Raw genomic sequence first — 22,935 nt, forward strand, 5'->3', positions numbered from 1 at the left:
CATTATGTTGAGGGAATCTGGACTTCAAGAATGGCATATGGAAATCAAAAAAAAATTAAAATTATATCTGACCCTTGAACAATGTGGGGGTTAGTGGCGCTGACCCGTTGAGCAGTGGAAAATCCAGGTATAATCTATAGTTGGCCTTCCGTCTTGCAATTCTTCTGAATCTGCAGTTCCACATCTGCAGATTCAACCTACTGCTGATGGGCTCCTGTAGTACTGCAGTATTTACTACTGAAAAAAATCTGCATGTAAATGGACTCCTACAATTCAAACTCATGTTGTTCAAGGGTCAACTGTACATTGAGCAACTTATTTCAATTCTGTGCAAACTCAGCATGGATAATGAGACACGTAAAACAGCTTTGAGCAGGAGAAATGAGAGACACTGAACACTCAAGACTCCGCCCCTTGCCAGTTTCTTCCAGTTTTCCTCTCTGCTTTATGCTCACCCACCTCCACCCCTCCATACCTCTTACACAGATGCCTACTCCTCCCTCCTTGTTCTGGGACTGTGGTAACAGTCCAGGAATAGGAGGGTTTTAGCCAGGGGTCCTGTGATGATCTGCTCCAATGACCCAAGATCCAGGGCCCTGGGAAGTGGGAGGTTAGGAGCAGCTCCTCTCCCACCTGTGGGGGAACAGTGACCTTGGGAAGTTAATGAGTGGGTGGAGAAGGGCAGCTTTCCTATGAATTACGCCCTTCTGGCTTTGGGAGCAGTGGAGTCCGGATGAGCTGAGCTCCCAGTTTCCCTCTACCTGGGATGTTTTGTTTTCACTGGTCCTTCTCAACACTCCCAAAGTGGCAGCTCTTTGTCTTGGGGATGGTGATGTCCAAGCACACCAATGCACAGTCCTTCCCCCTTTCAGGTAATCTCTGTCTAGTGGTGAGAGACATTTTTAGAGACGGTTCAAATTCAACAACTATTTACTGAATGTCTGTTATGTTGCAGCCACTGTGGAGGGCACCATCAAACACAGTATGGCACAGTGGGCTGGAGTACTGGCTCGGGAGCCAGGCCTCCTGGGTGCGTACCTGGACCTTGCTACTTACTAGCTGTGTGACCTTTGGTAAGTTACTTTATCTTTGCAAGCCCCAGTTTTATCGATTGCAAAATGGGGATAAGAATAACATCTACCTCATAGGGTTGCATAAGGATTAAAATGAGTTAATAGGGGCTTCCCTGTGGCGCAGTGGTTGAAAGTCCGCCTGCCGATGCAGAGGACACGGGTTCGTGCCCTGGTCCAGGAAGATCCCACATGCCGTGGAGTGGCTAGGCCCGTGAGCCATGGCCTCTGAGCCTGCGTGTCCGGAGCCTGTGCTCCGCAACGGGAGAGGCCATAATAGTGAGAGGCCCGTGTACCACCAAAAAAAAGAAAAAAGAGTTAATATACGTAGAGTGCTTAGAACAGGGCCTGGTATGTGGAAAGCACCATAGACATGTTACTACTTATTATTAGCATTTTTATTAATAAATCCTGCAGCATCTTCCAAACAGTTGTGAAGTAGGTATTATTCCCTTCATTTTACAGATGCCTTTATGAGGAAACTGAAGTTCAGAAGAGTTAGTAGCTCCCAGACCTAGGACTAGAAACCTGATCTCGTGCTCCTTCTCCTCGACAGCTGCTGCCATTCTGAGGAGACAAGAAATCAGGAAATTTACATAAGCAACCTTAAAACTGGGCACTATCCCAGAGCTCAGCAGGACCCTGGGAAAGGGAGACAGAGGATTTAGAGTCCCTGGATAACAGTTCTTGAAAGGGGAGAAGGGTGTGGAGAAGAGAGGAAAGGAGCAGGAGACCACTCAGAAGACGGAGTGTTGAGTGGGTGAGGCTCCTGCATCTCTCACGCTCCTGCTTTCTTGCAGTCACCAAGGTGGACCCGGAGCTGCCTCCTGAGCCCTCAGTCCCCGGCCTTGAGGGCTGGCAACAAGAGCCTGCCCGAGAGGCTCCAGAAGGAAGCGCTCTCTCCCCACCCCAACCCGCACACACAAAATTGGGAAGCCTGGGCCTGGGCTCGCCATCCCAGGGTCACTGGACTAGGATGGGGGATGGGCCTGTGACAGGAGGTGCCCTGGGTGTCCTCTTTCGGCCCCATGGAGTCCTCCCCCATCCCCCCGTCATCAGGGAACTCTTCCACTCTGGGGAGGGTCCCTCAAACCCCAGGTCCCTCTACTGCCAGTGGGGTCCCGGAGGTAGGGCTGCGGGACGTGGCTTCAGAATCTGTGGCCCTCTTCTTCATGCTCCTGCTGGACTTGACCGCTGTGGCTGGCAATGCTGCTGTGATGGCTGTTATCGCCAAGACACCCGCCCTTCGAAAGTTTGTCTTTGTCTTCCACCTCTGCCTGGTGGACCTGCTGGCTGCCCTGACCCTCATGCCCCTGGCCATGCTCTCCAGCTCCGCCCTCTTTGACCGTGACCTCTTTGGTGAGGTTGCCTGCCGCCTCTACTTGTTCCTGAGCGTATGCTTTGTTAGCCTGGCCATTCTCTCGGTGTCGGCCATCAACGTGGAGCGCTACTATTATGTGGTCCACCCCATGCGCTACGAGGTGCGCATGACGCTGGGGCTGGTGGCCTCTGTTCTGGTGGGTGTGTGGGTAAAGGCCTTGGCCATGGCTTCTGTGCCGGTGTTGGGAAGGGTCTCCCTGGAGGAGGGAGCTCCCCGTGTTCCCCCAGGCTGCTCACTCCAATGGAGCCACAGTGCCTACTGCCAGCTTTTTGTGGTGGTCTTTGCTGTCCTTTACTTCTTGTTGCCCCTGCTCCTCATCCTAGTGGTCTACTGCAGCATGTTCCGAGTAGCCCGAGTGGCTGCCATGCAGCACGGACCGCTGCCCACGTGGATGGAGAACCCCCGGCAACGCTCCGAGTCTCTCAGCAGCCGCTCCACCATGGTCACCAGCTCGGGGGCCCCCCAGACCACCCCGCACCGGACGTTTGGGGGAGGGAAGGCAGCAGTGGTCCTCCTGGCTGTAGGGGGACAGTTCCTGCTCTGTTGGTTGCCCTACTTTTCTTTTCACCTCTACGTCGCCCTGAGTGCTCAGCCCATTTTGACCGGGCAGGTCGAGAATGTGGTGACCTGGATTGGCTACTTCTGCTTCACTTCCAACCCTTTCTTCTATGGATGTCTCAATCGGCAGATCCGGGGGGAGCTGAGCAAGCAGTTTGTCTGCTTCTTCAAGCAGGCGCCGGAGGAGGAGCTGAGGCTGCCTAGCCGGGAGGGCTCCATTGAGGAGAACTTCCTGCAGTTTCTTCAGGGCACTGGCTGTCCCACGGAGTCCTGGGTTTCCCGACCTGTACCCAGCCCCAAGCAGGAGCCGCCTGCTGTTGACTTTCGAATCCCCGGCCAGATAGCTGAGGAGACCTCTGAGTTCCTGGAGCAACAACTCACCAGCGACATCATCGTGTCGGACAGCTACCTCCGTCCTGCCCCCTCACCACGACTGGAGTCCTGATGGGCTGCTGGACACTTGGAGGGAGATGGGGCTGGGGGCCGGTTAGGACCGCAAGGAACTCCTTGTGGGATCACCTTTTCCCAGCTAGCTGGGGCTGGGGGTCTCTGCACACAGCTTTCGCTTAGTGTTTTCTGGGTCAGGAACAGAGCCAACTGGATGGATATGCAGCAAAAGCCTTGGACATGGCTGTGAGCCTTGACAACTGGGGGAGGGAACCTGGTGAGATGGTGACGAGAATAAAGGGTCAAGAAGGTGAGATGATGCCTCTCAACCAATGAACTTTCCATGACTCAGGAAGCAGGGAAACTATAAGGGTAGGAGTTGGAAGATATAGGGCAGCACACCAGGCTTGGAGTTATTCTGGGGACCCTTTAGGACCTTTCATTTTTCAGTGTAATTGTCCAGGGAAGAAATTGCACTCAAGCAAGGTAAGAAAATGACCCATGTCTTCTCATTTCCTTGCTAGGTTTAAAAACAACTAAATTACAGCCAAGTGTTTCCTTTGAGTTAATAGATTTTTTTTTCTAGTTTTAAACCTGAGGTTTCCTTAAAGCGAGAGGACCAGCTGGGTATATTCCTTTCTTGAGTTTGGCCAAGCAAGGGGAAATAGCAATCAGGGAACACAGAGTAGAATAGAGGACAGCTGACTGCAGCTCTCTCTCTCCCACCCTCCAGGAACAGCCGTTCTGTTGTATTTTTCAGTTTCTCTTTTGGACATGGGAGATCAAGTTTGGGGCTTGATCTTAAAAGAGGCAAGAATAAAGCAGGATGGTTTTTCTCTTTGTCTTTTAGGATGAAGAAGTGGAAAGATTGGGGGTTGGATGGCTGAAGGTGGGGGTTAGCATTTGAATCGCTAAGGTGGTTGGATACAGAGAGGCCTGTAGTAACCCAGACCAATAATACTGTAAATCTTTTTTTTCCAGAGCTGGCCTCCCTGATCTCTCTCCTCATGGCAGTGACCCATCGCCAGCCCTCTGGACAATCGGGTACAAGAGACTAAGGTTGGGAATGGGAAAGGTGGGGTTTCCATGGTTCATTAAATGCCTCCCTACTCCCATTCATCGCTCTCAAAATTAGCTTCAGTGACAAAGACTTAAATCTCTCTCCTATCTGCAGCCCTGGGTTGGAGAGGGGGCACGGTAGTTGGGCTCAGCTGTTCACTGATTGAGACTGTAGGAACTGTGTTGGGTGGTCTTGGTGGTGGTATATTCAAGGGAGGGGGAATAATCGCAAACTGGACAGGACACCCATCTAGGACTACCCGTCCGTCCACTTCCCTCAATTCAATCAGGTCACATTAGAGAGTTGAGGCAGGACCACATGGTGGTGTGATCTGTATTTGAACAAATTCCTGGCTTGACTGAGCATCAAAGAGGAAGATGGCTTGGTGGGAGTGGGACAGTTTCCCCTCTGAACAGTTAATAAATAATTTTTATTATAAAAAGTTATGCTGATATCAACATTGACTCCTTCAGTTCAACTCAGTGCATGATAGTTGAATACCCTATTCTCTGGGACTCACACAGAGGATTTGGAGTCACTGCCTTCAAGGAGTTCACAGCCTAATTTGATCAGGTACCCTGTATTTTGACAGAGCATTTACATATGGTAAAGCACCATGGAATGTGTTAAGAGAAATATATTGAGGAATATGTTCATGGTTCTAACTTCTGAGAGTTCAGCCTATTGCAGCAAGATGCCTATATGGAGGCTTCCTGCAGATTGAAAAGTCTGGGGGCTATAGATGAAACTCTAGTTGAAGAAAATAATTTATTACATGAAACTGGGCAGCTTCTCCTCCTCAGATCTAGGAAATTTTCCAGGTTTCTGTCTTCCTACCACTAGACTTACTCTAGTCCAGTGCTTATTACATTGAGGAAATCCCTTAGATGATATATACATCGAGGAGAGTCTTTTGCGATTGAAATGCATGTTCTCCTCCTCTCTCTCCTCCTTCTAAAGATAAATTCATAAGGGAGGAATCTCATTCCTAGATAGGGTGAAAACTTCTTCCGAACACCACTGATGAGCTAGCCGACCCTAAACATTGCCAGCAGGTGGCAGTGTGAGTCCAGTGGAGCTAGGAAAGATGAGTGCAGGTGGGGAGGGAGGGGGGGACACTAAACACTGCCTGGCAGCCATTTTGTTAACTTATTTTGCCTTTTGTTTGACTTTGCCCTCCAACTCTTCCTTCACATACATCAAAGGAGAAAATCTTAAGTACAAGAATATGGCAAATTCAGGCTGAAGTTTCCTGACACTGTGATCTCACTGGTGTTTATTACAGAATTTGACATATGCTGGTTCATTTGCCATTTATTTTTCCCAGAGTGGATCATGAAGGAAATAAAATTTTCTCTTCTATTATGCTGAGAACTTTCCCAACAATTTGTCATGACCACCTTCCAGGGGTTTTCTAATCACCAGGATCACTTGGTAAAGTTCTATATGTAATTCTTAGCTGTGAAAGCCATTCCTGGACAAAATTTGACCTCTAAATCCACCGAAGAAATCAACAGGTTGAGAAAACCGTGCTCTCAAGTTATTTTTTTCCTGCACCCTGGTGGTGTTGGGGTAACTTTCAATCCTAGATGAAAACCTTCTGTTGTCAGGTCGCCCAGGTAACATCTTATAGTAGCATGGTAGAAAAGGAGTGAATTTGGAGTCAGATCTACTTACTCACTGTGTGAACTTGGGAAAGATGCTTAATTTCTCTGAGCCTATCTCCTCATCTGTAAAAATGGGGATAATATTAACCTACCTCACAGGGTTGTTGTGAGGAATAAAAGAGATGACACATGGAAGCACCTAGCCATACCTGGCAAATAGGTACTCAATAAATATTGGTTTTTCTTCCCTTTCCTCTTGCCCTTTTTCCCCGTAAGTATTGATTATGGGAAAGCAGTCCCTTTTATTCTAACGGTCACTTGGAAAAGAGTAGGAGACTTCGAACTTTAAAGAACTGGCAATAATAAATTATGGTGGATGAGGCTGTTTAAGGTGGCTCTCAAGAAATTCCTCTAATGATCATCCATCACCATATAGACCTTTCTGTTTGGACCGTATATTCTAAGGTTTAGGTTCTATTGGGGAGATAATATTTAATTGTAGGGAAGGGTTTTGGGGGCTACAAGAGTTCCCCTCCCTAGAATATATGGTGAGAGTATTTGTGGGGCTATTTGGAAGTAAAGGTAATTTAGGGCTACTTTCACCTTAGTATCCAGGATTATGAGTAAAAAGGCTATCAGTCTGGGGCTTTTATAGGTGATTTATCAACTTTCAGGTGATGCTATGGCTGAGAGGTAAATTTTACCAGAACTTTCCTTTTCATGTGGTACAACAGGTAATTTTAATAGGAGATTCACAGGATGCACTGGTTTGTTTTAGGGTGTGGAACTTTGGTTGACTAAACCTGGTAGAAGTCCTAAGCCCTTAACGCAGGACGATATGTGAGCGCTAAAACTGGCTTATGTTGGGGAAAGACAGCATGGAAATTTTATGGAGAAACTACACTCTTACCTTTCAAGTAAAGTAAGATCCGTTAGCGATTTCAAGTGACCCTTTACCAACGTAGTGGCTGGGCAACTCTCTAGTTCACTGGGTACATTTTGAGAGCAGGAGGCGGTGGGCCAGAGGAGAGAGCAGAAAGGGATAGATAAAGTCCCAGGCATGGTCGGTCTTACTAATTTCAGATGTAGAGCGTGGCCAGGGCCCAGACTCTGTAATTCTCATCCTATAGATCTGGTTGAGACAACTCCGGCCGAGAAAGTGTCCTACACTTGGGCAGAGGCCCCGGATCTCCACAGCCAGAGTCCAGCTGGGTTTTCTGGCCAGTGAGAAATTCCCAGCAGAGATTTCCTTGTGGGCTGCGGCCTTTTATTTGGGAATTCCTATCCCCCACGTCAATCTGAAGCCGCCTGTGTGACCTCGGGAGGGTGTCTTGAGCCGGAGAAGCCAGTCCCTGGTTTTTCCACACTTATCCAAATAAGGCAGCCGAAAAGGTGAAAGGGGACTAAGGTCGAGCGGCGCCCGGCGAGATCGACAGGGCAGCCCTACACCACGGAACGACCGCTTGACCTGCTCGTTCCTCTCTTCGTTCTCCCGTTCCCGGTTGTTCCTCCTTTACCCTAGCCAGACAGGGCCGAGAAGTAACGGCCGCGGGCGTTGCCGGAAGTGTCGTAAAACGCCGGATATCCGGTTTCTCTGGGCGCTCAGGGAGCTGACGGAGAGGGCCGCCGCCCAACAGTAGACGCTGTCTCCGCCGGCCCAGCCGCGGTCTCCGGTGTGTGAGTGAGCCCGGGCCTGGTCCCCTCTCCCTCCGCCGCCATGGGCTGCACTTTGAGCGCCGAAGACAAGGCGGCGGTGGAGCGAAGCAAGATGATCGACCGCAACTTGCGGGAGGACGGGGAGAAAGCGGCCAAAGAAGTGAAGCTGCTGCTACTCGGTGAGGGGCTGGGGGCGGGGCTGGCGGGGTGTTCCCGAGGGCCCAGGCACTTGGGAGTCCTGGGCGGGGGGTCAGGCCGGGCCGGAGGAGAGGACCCCAAAGGATCTGGAGGGCGTGACGGACGTGGGGCGGGGTGTGGGGGGTTGGTGGCTGAGGCCGGAGGGCGTGATGAGGGGGTGGGGTTTTGGGGTGGTAGGAATTAGGCTGGAGAGAGGGTGTGCCTCCATGCTGGAATTGGGTTCAGCGAAGAGAGCTTGAAAGTGTGGTCCAGTAGGACATTGAGACTGTATTAGGAATATGGGAAAAGCTCATAAAGGAAGAGCTGATGTTAGGGAAGGTTTTGCAAGGGAGGGGTTGGAGTGAGTTGGTAGCGAGGACGGAAGAGTGTGTTGGGCTTGTATAATGGCTTGTGAGTTTGGAGCGTGGTGGTATTTTATGACAGGTTAGAGTTAGGAGGCTTGAATAATTAATATAAATAGAGAGGGGGGCAGGGACAGAGTGGTCACATAGGATCTTGTCATTTATTAGAGAGTGGGCATTTTGAACTATCGGTAAGGTGGAGGAACTCTGGGTTATCCAGGAGCAGGAAGATGTGTGGTTGAGATAAATGACAAGTTCTCAGGTGTAAAGGAAAAGAGTTTGGGTGCAGAAGCTGTGTGTACTTATCCATCTTTTTCTATTATTTTTATTCTCTTAAGGTTTTATAACTCCTTTCCTTGTTTTTATAAAGTGGGAGGTTGTGTGAGCTGAGGAGATTTAAGGACTTGCTGGTTTGAGGTTTGTGGCATAAGATGTGATGATAATAGATTACACAGTGGGAGTTGCTGAATAGTTGCTAGGGATGATGTGCAGTGGGACTGCAGTTATCTTAGGATAAGATAAATATTGGACATATTTACTGTAAAAGGTGTGACAGTGACAGATTTCTGGTGAGCTGTTCTTTTTTTTTTTTTTTAATATTGGCTTCAGGAATTACTTTTATTTTACCTGACATTTGTTTTAAGTAGCTTTTATGTACAGTCAGATGCATTTTACTCAGCATGGTTAGTTTTAGAATTTTTGAGAGACTGGTTTCTAGAGGCTCAGTAAATCACATAAAGTACCCTGGCATCAGCTTACCAAAAGATCAAGCCACATTTCTTCACCTTTAGTATTTTCTAGGGATCTGTCAGGGAAGACTAAATAAGAGTAATGGTTTCTGTAAGCAATAGAACTTTACTTTTTAAAACAAGTGTTTTTTGGGAAAAAGAAGTTGCTTTAGGAGAAGTGCCAAATTTTTATTGTGTAAAGCTCCAGAGGACACAATGCACCGCCATAACCCAGGGTTTATTTTGTACTCCAGGGTGTTCTGGGTGGCCATGCTAGTCTTTTCATATTAACATGTTTGATGGTTTGTAGATTGCAGAAGCCCTGGTAACAGCTTTTTGGATAAAGAGGGAAAGTTATGCGTTGGAGCTTGAGCTTTCAGTTTGAATACCCGATCTTACAGAACATATGAAATAAAATTGAAATTCCAGACTGCCACTCTCCGTATAACAGTATCATTTGTGAATGAGCGTGGTCCCTGGTACATAGTAGGTGCTTCTTAAATATATACTGTTAACCAGCATGTGCCAGCTAATGTTGGACATTGCTCCTTGGGGCCTTTCAGATGTTTGATATAAACCAAAATACTCAAGGCATTAGCATTGTCTCGATTGATTAGTTATGAAAGTAAAGGTGTATTTTCATCTTCTGTGGTTATTTTGATTTACATTCGTCATTAGAGATCCCCTCAGGACATTAGCCTATTGTGATACAGGACTTTATAAATAGTACATTTAATTAAAAACAAAATTAAACACATGATCACTTAGGGAACTTCAAAAGCAGTAAGTAAAAACATTTGCTTTTACTTTTCATCAATTTCATTGTTTTAAGTAAGATTTTTTTATATTCTTGAGCAAGTTAAATCAACAAATTCAAATAGGTGGCAGAGAGAGATGTTCTTGCTTGAACCATAACAACACACTTATGAAATTAAAGTTATTTTCCTTGCTATTTCTGTAAGCAAAATACACCCATCACTGTATACAAATAATTTTCTTTTTGCTGTCGAATACCTCCTTTGATGTACATGCAAGTCATTTTTACCTCATCACTGTAAAACTATCAAACTTGGTCTAAGTTGAGATCTATTTACTTACTTTTGGGTTTCCTGGCACATAATAGGTGTTCTTTAAATATTACTGTATTTCCTTCCTTGCGGGGATGTAATTTAGCATAGTGATTAACAACATGGGCTCTGAAGTCAGACAGTTTCAAATTCTAATTTCCAGTTACCAACTATAACCTTGGAAAGTTGTTTACTCAATTTCTCTCTGCCTCAGTTTCCTCATCTTTAAAATGGAGAAAACAGAGGTACTTCATAGGATTGCTCTGAGGATTAAATATGATTATAATGTGAAGTAGAACAGTCTGGCACAAAATATTAGTGTAATGAATATTAGCCACCATTGTTATTATTATATCAAAATGAATGTTACAGATTAAAGGTACTATAGAAATTCAGATTAGTTAAGGAAGAATGCAGTATTATAATTCTTTGGTTACCTTTGGTTTAAATTTCTTTTAGATGTGTTATTGAGAAGCTCTTGATATACCAAATTAGTGTTTAATCATAATATTCTACAGAAAAACAAAATTATGTTATGCAGGGCTTCCTAACCAGAGTGTAGTGCATAGGAAGGCATACAGTGTGCTGTTTGCAAATGTTTTATGGTTTTGAAATTTTAAATCATTTTTATGATTTTTAAATCATTTTATGATTAACTTCTCAAAATTTTACAGCAGTTGGAATGATATTTGAACATTTTTGATATGATTCCATCAGTAAAGTCTGAATTTGGCAATTGAAAATATTTGATTTGGAAGGTTTATACCAATTAGTATTTAATATCATCTGTAATATTTTGTATTTTATTTTTCATGTCATAATTTTATAATATTAAGAAAATATGTATTATTTTCACCAAGTCCCTCCAGCTTACCTCAGTAAGCTTTACAAGTATTACCATTTTCAGCATGCGACATTATGTGACCAAAGTTGGGAATCACTGGGATAATGCATAAGAGTACTGCTTTTGGAGTCTCATAAAACTGAATTCAATTCCCACCTCCATTTACTAGCTGTGACACCCAGAGCATGTAACTTAAACATATGAGTCTTAATTTTCACATATATAAAGTGGGGATGTGATGCTTATTTCAGAAGATCAAATGAGATAATGTATGTAAAATACTTAGCAGATAAATATTCACTAAGTGATGACTTCTGTCATTACAATGATGTTTGGAAAACTTATCATTTTAGCTACTTTTTTCAAGGGTGTTTCAGACAGATATTTGATTATTTTTCAAATATTAATGTACCCTTTTCAAAGATCTTCAAGGAATTTTAATATAACTGTTTTGTGGTAAAAGGAATTAAACATTATCATTTAGTTTTGTAAGTTTTTGAATGATCTACTCCTATGCTATCTCTGTCTATCCATTTCTTGATAGTTCCCCTTAGCAGATCTTGAGAAAACATTGTTATACAAAATGAAGTTAATGCTTTGTTCTTTAGGATTTTGCTGGTAGTGGTATGGCAAAGATTAAGTTGCGGGCTTCCCTGGTGGCACAGTGGTTGAGAGTCCGCCTGCCGATGCAGGGGACACGGGTTCGTGCCCCGGTCTGGGAGGATCCCACGTGCTGCGGAGCAGCTGGGCCCATGAACCATGGCTGCTGAGCCTGCGCGTCCAGAGCCTGTGCTCCGCAGCGGGAGAGGCCACATTAGTGAGAGGCCTGCATACCGCAAAAAAAAAAAATTAAGTTGCATGCAGAGAATTGGAATCATCTAATTCACTTAAACCCTATATTTTATATTTGATTATTTACATTTAAATATCTGCATGTTACTGGCTGAATATGCTTGTTATTGAAAATCAGACTGTCCTTTGATAAATATGCTATTATATTGTCATAAGATGATATCCTTTCTTTATAATGTTTGGTATTTATTTGGCTTGAGATTCCTGGACAGTTATTAGATTTCTTGTGGGGATGCATCTCGTGCCTGGGCAAAAGAAACTGGCATAAAAAACAGAAATTCACAGTGCAAAAATAGGTTTATTTCTTATAAGCACTTATTATTCTTTGTGTCTTTTATTTGCATTCATCACTTCTGCAGTCTGAAAGTGTGGTATCCTTTTCAGGAATTATAGTATTGTAATCTTGCCTGAGTATGCTAATTATGTAGTAAGTACAGGGATGACCATAGAGTTGGGTGCTTAGTACTTAGTAGATTTGACAGGACATGTAACTTTTTAATCAGGGCTGCAACTGTGTTTCTTTAAAAATTTTAGCCTATTGAATGTATTTGCACTATTACAAAAAGTCTTTTAGTTTTGGAGCAGTGGTCTCTGATAAAAGTAGTTTGTTCTTTTAGAGAAGTTAGGTAGAACCTCAACTTTATCCCTCCCCCGTGGTGCTGAGCTGCTTCATCCTCTAGTTGCTTGGAAATGAAAAGGGAGTGGTTGAGTCTCTACAGATATTTCCTCTTTTTTTCTGAACCCTGTCTCTTCTTTCACAGTTTCTTCCACATCATGCCTTTAAAAAAAAACAACCTGGGGTGTGTGTACCCCTTAGGGCTTCAGAAGATCCATGAACTTTCTAAAATTTTTAGCGAAATTTGTGGTTACATGTGTTTTTCTGGAGAGAAGAGCCATATTTTTCATCAAGTTCTTCTTCCATGGTACTGCCTAACCTCCTTAAAGTCCTTCATCTTTGGACCAGGAAAATCAGTAGCTGGGCAAAAATGGAACATTCAGAATGAAAAAGAAAAAACCTAGCACATAATAGGTGCTGGCACATAATAGGTGTTCTTTAAATATTACTGTATTTCCCTTGTGAAAAGTCTTTTACGTCTTTTCTCTAAAAGTTTTTTCCTTGGAATTTTTGAGAAAACTGTTTTCTGTACTTGAGATGGCTGCTCTTTCTCCAGTTCCCCCAGTGACGCTTGCCTCAAGTCAATATATCCAGTACAGAACTTGCCTCCCCTCCTCACTTCTCTCCCCCAAATCCACCTGTTGTGAACTTTTCTGTTCCGGCATTGTCATTCTCAAAATCATCTACACTGAAAACTGAACTCGTTTTTTTAACTCCTGGCTTGCTCTCATCCATATAACCAGTCAGTTGCCAAGTGCTATGACTCAGTTGTTACCAGATTTTTGTATTTCATGGGCCAGTAAAATTAATTTTTTTGTTATTGACTGACTTAGGATTCTGACATTTTATTTTTCTTAGTAAATACATTTAAAAAATATCCCAAGGTCCATCTATTATTTCTATTTTAGTTCCCTTTCCTCCATGAAACCTTTTTGATGTTCTGAATTGGATATGATCTGTCCCTCTTTTTGAAACCTCATAGTACTGTTTATGCTTACTGTTTACCATATATTATGGTTATTTGTATACTTAGCAGCTCCTCACTATATATGGTCCTTGAGGGCCAAGAGAACTAGGTATTTCTTTCTTTTTTTTTTTTTTTTTTTTTTTTCGGTACGCGGGCCTCTCACTGTTGTGGCCTCTCCCGTTGCGGAGCACAGGCACCGGACGTGCAGGCTCAGTGGCCATGGCTTACGGGCCCAGCCGCTCCGCGGCATGTGGTGTCTTCCCGGACCAAGCACGAATCCGTGTCCCCTGCATCGGCAGGCGGACTCTCAACCACTGCGCCACCAGGGAAGCCCAGAAGTAGGTATTTCTTATCTTTATATCTGCTGCAGCACCTAAGATAATGCTAAGGTGTTTTGCCTGAAAGGAATAGAAATTCATACTTCTTCCAGTCAAGGAAGGCTTTGTTGAAAGGACACAGTAGGCACCTTCATAGGCATCAGACAAGGATAGATAAGAAATGCAATACAACCAGGTTGCATGCACATGGAATGTAATACATGTCCCCTCCCCCCATTTCTCCTAGAGTAGACTGGTCACTTGCTCTGCTTTGTTGGTAAGTCACCTCTTCAGAACAGCTTTCTCTGTTCACAGGACTTCTTTGCCCCTACTCCCCTTCCCCCAGTCTTCAACTTTGACTTACTCTCATACCTCTGGATCTCACACTGCCTAACCTGGTAGTTCAGGCATTTCATGTCATCTGACTCAGGTTCCCAGGATTCGCATTCCAGGTTCCTGGGAAAGAATATCAGATTGGCCCATCCTTGTCAGGTGCCTACCGCAGTCTAGTGTTCTCTGGTGGGAATATGGCGGGGCTGTGGGGTATCATGAGTTTCATAAGGCTGACCCTTTCAGGGACTAGGTGGGTCAAGTTCTCAATTTAAAAGGCATGGCTAGAAAGTTAGTGTTTAATAGATGACAGTGCCTACCACCTAGTAGACACTCACTGAATATAAGTTGAAAATAATGGAATGAGATGGAAATATTGAAGAACTAAACATATCATTGCTTTAGTTTTTCTTTAATTCACAAGAGCATGCCTGCTAATTCTCAACATTAAGTTGTCATTTTGTATGGTTGGGAGATGTAATTAAATTCAACTTGAGGTAGGTGCAGGATTTTAAACTCCCATTATCAATGCATCCAACTCAGAATAGTTAATATTACCTGATTTTAATTACCTTCGATTTTAATTCAGGAATTAATTTTCTTAAATGCATATAATCAGTTCAGGGTCTATGTTTCATTGTCCCTGCTTTTTTCCGGTTAGTTTTCCCCCCTATTATTTTTATGAGCACCAGAAAATTGTCCAGAGCTAAGGGAAGAGGTAAAATGGACCATTTTGCTCCTTGTTAATAACGTTGCTTAGAGGTTTTTGTTAGGGAGTAGGTAAAAACATTTGGCAAAGAGATTGCTCATAGCTTTTAGTTATCCATGCTGTGTCTTCTCCTGTTTAGTTTAGTTTTGTTTTATTGCGGGGTGGGGCTTGTCAGGGGAAATGGGGAGGAAGAGATGTTTTAAGTATTCAAGAGCTAGAATATTAGCAGTAAAGACCAAAAAATTTAAACGTGGGTCTCATAAGAATTGTCTAGAGCAGTGGACACTAAATTTGTTCAGATTACTGAAATTTGTTTTAAAATTTGTTTTGTAGTCAACAGAATACAGTAGACTAGCACTAATAAAATCCATCTATTTGAACTAGTAACTCAATTCAGAAATAGGAGATACCATGTAATGTAGGGCAAAGAGCAGAGACTGAAAACTGGGAGAGCAGTCCTAATTTCTGAGCTTCATTTTCCTTTTTCTGTACAATGAGGTCTGACCTCAGGGGTCCCTTGTCTGTGAAGTTAATATTATCAACTAGATGGAATATTTTAGCAAGTTATAAAGCGGGCTATTTTTGTGTTATTTCTCTTGTTCTTGAGTTTGATTGAAAGTAGTTTAACTTAATAAACCTGTTTAGGAAGATAGTTAAAAACTGAAGTTAAAAACCTGAAAGACATAAATTCACAAAGTACCCTTATGTAAATGTTCAAGAGAATATAAAGAAGTTCTTCTAGTATTTGATTTCTCCACCAATTTTAATGATCTTCACTTTGGTACAATTCTTTATCAGTGCTGAGCAAGTTAGAGTTATCTTTAGGCCTTTATCTATCCAGGCTATCCTTTTACCTCCTTGGTAATCATGTATATCGTTTCTGTAATTCAGGCTGCTTGAACTGAATAACATTGTGTTAGGATCACTGTTTAATTGTTCTAGTTTTGGTGCAATGCTGTATGTAAATGAAATATACTATTTTCGATGTTTTGCTATTAGGTGGTAACAGAAATGAACATATCTGGTAAGAACCAAGCAAACAAAAGATACCAAAAAGACCAAATTTGTTTGACTTGTACCTGAATAATGGCCTAGGTGATCTTAGAAACAATTTTCAGGAGGGTATAGTCTTTTTTTTTTTCTTCTTCTTTTTTCTTTTTGGCTGCGCCGCATGGCTTGCAGGATCTTAGTTCCCCAACCAGGGATTGAACCCAGGCCCTCGGCAGTGAAAGCACGGAGTCCTAACCACTGGACCACCAGGGAATTCCCGGATATAGTCTTTAGACATGAATTTCCTTTGATTTCTAAGTTAGACTTGGAAGATACTTAAAATTTAAGACTGTTAAGGATTAGCTGAGATGTTATTGTATGCATTGTTCCATTACTATTTTGCTGCTATAGTCATCAGTCTAATTTTCGAATGGGTAAATGTTTTAACATTCCTACAAAAGTCTTAGTTTTTTGGATAATGTTAGTATTTTACATCTCAAAAAGTTTTTGTCGCTTAACTTAAAAGTAGATCGTATTCTAAATTTTTTCTAGCTGCTCATGTAAATCTACAGCTGGCATGTCAGGCATCTCTCACCAGGATTAAAATATGCACTATTTGTATATTTAAATTGTTCTTGTATCTCCTGCTTTTATTCATGTGGCCTGGTGTTAACACTTATTACACTGGTGATTTAGGGACCATTTAAATCAGACCTCTTTAAAATTGGCAAGGTAGCTGGATTCTTGTCATATTGTAATTAATCTTCCTGTAGTGGTTGATTGTGCAACCTATTTACACTGGGTCAGATACTCAAAATTTCCTTTATTCTTTCAAGTTGGATTTGAAAACTAAAATAGTATTCCATTGAATTCTAAGAACTAACGAAAAGGTTACATTGTATTTGGATTTCTGTTTTAGCCATGTATTGATATCCCTAGTTTTTATGTTTTTATTTAATGGATAGTGTTGTATATTATGATATGATCTTGGAACTTACCAGTATGATTTTAGAATCATTAAGTTTAAAATATTTTAAAATCAGTTGAGAAACAGCAAAACTCCTCTTTAGTCACTGCTCTTGAGCTAATGTGGAAATGAATTTTGCCCACGACTTTGGAAGTTATATTTTACAAATTACTATAAATTATAGAAGGATTGTTTTAGAATGAGATACCTTTAATAGAACATTTCCCCCGCTATCTCCTGCAGTTAGAACATGGGAATCATTAACTTCAAAACAGGGCTCTGTTTGAAGTAATGATATAAATACTATAATGATTTATGTAGATAATGTAGTTCTGATGTATGGGATATGATAGCACAGTCTTAACTTTTCTATGCAGGTTATTTCAATATTGAGTTATTTATTTCTGAAAATAAAAATTGAACTACTTCAGTTTAATGATGTAAATCTTTTCACTATTTTGCAATATTAATAAATCCTGACATGTTTTGGTTCATTTCAGATTATTAAAAATAATTTCCTTCCTTTCTCTACTTCTAAGAAGAGAAGTATATTTCTTATTCTTTTATTTTTGTTATTATGGTTGCAATTAAAATCCACATTCATGTTCTCATTGGTATTTGTAGTTCTTTCAACTTTTTCTAGACTACTTAAAAGTTTTTTAGTAAGCTTTTTGTTTTGGAATAATTTTAGATTTGTAGGAAAGCCGCAAAAATAATGCATGGAGTTCCTGTATACTGTTCACCTGATTTCCCTTAGTGTTGATGTGTTACATAGCTGTGGTGTATTTGTCAGTACTAAGAGATTAATATTGGTGCATTAATGTTAACTAAATTTCACACTTTATTTGAATTTCAGCAGTTTTTCCATTAATGTTCTTTTTCTGCTCCGGGATCTAATCCAGGACACTGCATTGCATTTAGTCAAAGCCACTTTTTATTAAGCTTTTTGGTTTTCAGTGTTCAGAAGGAGGCTCATTTATTGACTTATTTATGATTAGGTATCTCTGGTTGTCTTATATGTACACAGGTACTTTCCTAGCCTGGAAGTATAAATGAGAAATAGACAAAACTTTTAAGCAGTTCAATTGTGGAGATATACAAGTAAACAATGGTAATGGAATGTGGTTACAGAAAGAGTAGCTAGTTTTGGAAGGAGGAAGAGAAGGAAGAGACATATCAGGGAAGTCCTCCCAGAGGAGGTGACATTTGAGATGGACCTCGAGGGATAAATAGGAACTCTTAAGGCAGAGACTGGAGAGAAGCACATCCAGACAGAGGGAATAGTATGTACAAAGACTCAGAACTATGAGTGAGCAAATAGATTTGCCCTGGAATAAAGGGTTGGCACGGGAGGAGTGTAGGAGGTAAGGCTGGAAAGGTTTGCAGTGGATTTGAAGAGTATTGATTTGAATTTTTAGTAGCTGTATTTTTAAAAAGCCACATTTTATTATAGATAGATAAAGATAAATATAGATATAATGTGGGGAAGCCATCTAGAGACTTTGCTTTCTCCTCCCTCTTATTACCTGCCTTTTTTGCCATTCCACTACCATTTGCCATTCCAAATTCCGTTTGGGTTTTGACTTACAACATTGGTGAGCATTTATATGGTAAAGGAAATTGAAATTGTAGGCATCCTTGGGAATGTGGAACTGAATTTGAATTGAAACTGAGTTGAAATTGTAGGCAACTGAATTTATAATATTTTGTTATTGGTGAATTTTTAAAGTTGGTATTAATTTACATTCAATTAAATAGGCATGTAGAAAAGTGCTGTATGCTGCTGTCAATGTTTGAGACTTAGATGGGGATATGATTTTAATATTTTTAAATGTAAAAATTTGATGAATGGATTTAACATTGCAGTTAACTTTGTAGGACATCTCCACTACATATGAATTATTTGTGTGGGTTAAATGTATATTTTACATTTTTATCTCACAAAATTTCGAGGCAGAGCTAGTAAGAAATGTACCTATTCAAAAATAGTTTTCAGTCAGGTCATATGTACATCCCATAATTTAGCATTAGCACCATAGTGACATTTTGTTGCTCTGCTTTCAAAGAAGTAAAGGGAAAGTTACCAGAAGCCAAAATTAGAACATTGCGGGAGCCAGAGAATGATCCCGCTTCTTGCTCGCAAGTGATTGATCCCTTAAGCATTCTTTCTATATTCCACAAAAGTGAGGAAGAAACCCCTCTTCTCCCTCTAAATTGGCCAGTTGCCCAAAGAGAACACATGATCCTTAGCAACACTCGAGTTACCTTGTTCATATTCTCAAGTGAAAAGATTTTGAGGAGAGCTACTTGGCTGAGTGAGCTGCCTCTTTTTTTTTTTCCTGTTTAATCAAACCAACATTTTCCTTAGGTGATTTATGAATGTTAAAATGGCTATTAGCTTTCTACTTTATGGTTTATAAGGCTTGTAAAATGATAGGATCATGTCCATGAAAGATGTGAAACTGAATAAATGACGCACTACTGTGTAAGCCGGACATATTTTGGTTGTTAGGGAGTTAAAAAAATTTCTCCCGCTCCCTTATTGCATATTCACCCTCTGGAAATACTTAATGAAAAAGTAATTGATATTGGGGAGGAACACATAGGTGACTTCAGAGATAACTGGTAATGTTTAATTTTTTATATTGGGTGATAGGTACATAGATGTTTGTTTTGTCACACACATGTCATAAATATCCCTTTTTGTATTCAGTATTTAATTGAAACAACTTAAAAAGTTTTAAAGGCTGAAAAAGGGGTAATTGATTCTAATTAACTTAAAGCCAGTTCCATTCAAGGTGGTTTTCCTTTTTGTTTTGTTTGGTTACAAGGAATAGAAAACTCACTCAAACTAGCTCAAAGACTTGGAGAGGGGAATTATTGTTAGAATAGAGATAGGTTTTATGAGAATGAAGGAAGACCTGAAGAATCAGGCCGCAGAAACTGAGGCAGCTCTGGCGTTGGCCAGGCTATTTTCTCTGCCTTTCTTCTGTTTCTTTCTCATTGTCTTCATTATTCACTATTTCTGCCTCTTTTTACTTTCTTGTCTTTACTTGTTCTCCTTGGTCTCTTCCTCTCTTTTTTGTCTTCTTGGTCTCTTTCCTCACTCATTTTCTATCTCTTCTTTTGTATGGATTCTCTTCTCTCATGACATCTCTAAGTCTCTCTGTGCCTTTGTCTATTCTGTTTTCTCTCCAGATCAACTTCCTCTGAATTCTTTCCTTTATGGTATTGATGTGCATGAAGCCCTATAATGGTAACCTAGGTTTTCACACATTGTGACTTTGTAGTTTAGGATGACTTTTTCTGTATCTTCCAGTACAGACTCCTCAGAAAATCTGGCTGGTCTTCCTCATCTTTCGGAGCTAGATCACACAGGGTGTAGGCCCTCTGTCCGCCTGTACTGGGTGACTCCTGTGTCAGGTATTACTCATTATCCAGCCACAGAGAGGGGCATGGCCCAGATCCTGTAGGCCACCCACCCTGCAAATGAAATAGGGATTTCTCCAGAAGGGGTTATGGGCAGGCAGATACTCTAATATATCAATTAAGTTTTATCAAAAATTTCTTAATGCATTTTAAGCCTCTTTGGTGATTGGTATGTGATTGCTTCCTAGAAAAATCTTTTTCAGAGAAGAGACCCATTATCTTTGTCCCAGTCACAACTCATTGCTATCTTTTATTAAGATATTCATTCATTCACTGAACAAATATTTAATGAGCACTCACAATGTTTCTTGCACTCCTTCAGGTATTAGGATACAGAGTGGGCAGGACAGATTCATAGCAGTTAATTTCACTGAAACGGATGGTGGGCACAAGGGAGCTGGGACTGGGTTTTGAGAGTAAGGTTTAGAGGGGAATAGGGAGAACAGGAGGCTTGTGAGTGAGTCCAAATTTATTGTCAAGTATAGTTGTGAGATGAGAGTTGAAGGCATAACCAGGAATGGGTGTGGGGCTGACTAAAGATAGCAGAGTCATGGAAATCTTCTGTTTCTGTTAACTGCCTATATCAAAAATTCCATCTCTTGCAACTGGCATTTGCGAAATGTAATTAGGCAACCACTGGATCTCATAGAAACTCAAGCCATTCATTCCACAGTTATTAATGTGTCTACTCTGTCCTAGACTGTGCTCTAGATTGGGGGTAGAGGCACAAAAAGAAGGCACTATTTTGTGCTTTCGAGGAGTGTGCTTTTGAGCTTAGGACTAGTGGAATACTAAACAGGCACCAACCCAAATAATTAAAATAATTTGACCAAGTATTAGTGTTGTGGTGTTTGATATTAACCTGTAGGATCAGGTTGAATCTGGTCAGAGTCACCTTGAGGGAGAATTACATAGATGTGGAAGGGTTTTCAGGTTGTACCAAAAAGAGTTTCGTTGCCATTTTAATCAAAATCAAGAAAACCCATTAGCAGTTTATGAGATTAGGAGCTGGAAAGAGAGACAAAAAAAAAGTTTATTTTTGAGTAGCCAGAGCTGGCTAGAGATAAAATGAGGTAAGGTGACTGGGAAGGACAGTTTGGGACTTGATTTTGGAAATTAACCTCTGGGACTGATGCTGAAAGGGAATAATCTGTGCCAGCCAACAGAGCGGGAGTATTAATTGTGTTCAGAGGGAATGGGGAGGCTTCAGCAAAGATTGAAGTTCGAGTTGAATAGCATTTCAAAAATGTTTAAATGCAGAGGCTTGGCATGCTTAGAGGGACAGTGGGCTGGGTGAAAAAATTATTCTGTTATTTTAGGTTAAGGAAACTTGCTAATTTCAAAAGAAAAATATATCTAACTTCTCCCATGAGACCATAAATTCCTAAACTTATTTGTATTTGAAGTCTCATTGTCTAGCAATGCCAGGCAATGCAGGATGTGTGTGTGTCTGTGTGTGTGTGTGTTTTTTAAAGGCTGAATAACAATTTTTGTTTGCTCTGTGACATTTTTCCCATCTGTAATTTTGCTAACCATTTCTTTTACTGAATTAGGAAGCTGGAAACTGGTTTTTGTGTTGTGTGGTACCTTGAAAAGCATTTTGGATGAAATGTCATTTTTTACCTTAATCTGAGTTTTTATTATCTTAGCTACTTATACCTCAATAGAAAGGAATCAGTGGGAACAATAGATAATCTTATTTTTGGAAATAGCAGGAACTGTGCTCCTGTGATCTTTAGTTATAGATATTCACATATTTTTTTTAAGAATAGCAATCTAACTTGAATGTTCTGCTAGTTTAAGACTGTACATAGAATATCCTTGAGCATGAATATAGGAGCTTGGCTGCCAGACAACTCTTACTTCCTTACTGTTGCTACACTCTTAATTCTTTCTGCTCTTTGTCCCTTCTTGATCAGTAGTGCGTAATTGAAGAACATGCTGATCACTGTACTATGGTAGTATTGTGGATTGTTGGGTTAATAGGAAGATGTGGATCCATGATTTGATTTGAAGCCTCTGTGTGTCAGAATTAGAGATTTAGTCTGCCTTTAGCATTATAATAATTATAATCATCGAATATTAGAATGCAGCCATAAAGCACATCTAAGCCAAACTCCTTCACATTTTATGTGTAAGGAGACTGGTATTAAATTAGGTGACTTGCCCAGGGTCACAAGCTAGTCATGGCAGAGCTAGGACCAAAGTTTCCTCTTCCATAGAGTTTGTTCCTACATGGTATCCCTAACTAAAAAATCTTTTTAAGTGCCTGAGTTGTAAATGAAAGGTGAAAATAAGTTAGAAAGAAAAATCAAAGTTACTGACTAAGCTTTCAATCTGCTGTGGGAGAGAGGCTGATCTGTGCCTATTGCAGTCATATGTTCCCATATATCTGATTTTGCAGGCCTGTAGAGAGACCATGAGCATGTGTTTGTCTAGCACTGGCTAGAGGGTTATCCAAAAATAGTGGCATATTGGGGCTGTGAGACTTCTAGAAAAGGGGGTGTGCTGTAGTTATAATCCTGGTCTTTTAGAAGTTTCATGACTTCTCTACAGAAACAAGTATTTAAAAGGAAAAGGAGGTGTTTCAGGTGCCACTGGAATAACTACTAGTACATGAGGTAGTGGTGCAGAGACCTGTGGGCAAACTTAAAGGAAAAGCTGCAGAGGTGCAGATGGGTGAGAAGTATGGGAGAAGAGGTAGCAGACAGGAGTATCTAGGGCTGAAAATAGATTTAAGGAAGAAAGTGTTTTTGTTCTTCAGGGTGGGGCAGAGAAAATGACTAATGCTTTGATGTAGTTTGCTGTAGCTTTTAGGTTATAAGTTGATGACTAAGTATGTGAATCCAGGTTCTATCCAC

General features: G+C 41.4%; 2 protein-coding genes across 2 annotated transcripts in view; both read left to right on the plus strand.

The window, feature by feature from the left end:
• Positions 1–1,541: 1,541 nt before the first annotated feature.
• GPR61 (G protein-coupled receptor 61) lies at positions 1,542–4,892 on the plus strand. The gene has a single exon (XM_027096319.1). It carries the CDS (start codon positions 2,099–2,101, stop codon positions 3,452–3,454), a length of 1,356 nt encoding a protein of 451 aa, XP_026952120.1. The 5' UTR covers positions 1,542–2,098; the 3' UTR covers positions 3,455–4,892.
• A 2,755-nt stretch (positions 4,893–7,647) lies between these two features.
• The window catches only part of GNAI3 (G protein subunit alpha i3), a 40,159-nt gene continuing 24,871 nt past the window's right edge, over positions 7,648–22,935 (plus strand). The window contains exon 1 of the mRNA XM_027096320.1: positions 7,648–7,898. Within this exon, the coding sequence (XP_026952121.1) occupies positions 7,781–7,898 (118 nt within the window). The 5' untranslated portion in view covers positions 7,648–7,780. The remainder of the gene's footprint in view (positions 7,899–22,935) is intronic.

Source organism: Aethalodelphis obliquidens, unplaced genomic scaffold, assembly GCF_003676395.1.
Source record: "Aethalodelphis obliquidens isolate GAN/ISIS:26980383/991018 unplaced genomic scaffold, ASM367639v1 scaffold100, whole genome shotgun sequence".
Classification (NCBI taxonomy): domain Eukaryota; kingdom Metazoa; phylum Chordata; class Mammalia; order Artiodactyla; family Delphinidae; genus Aethalodelphis; species Aethalodelphis obliquidens.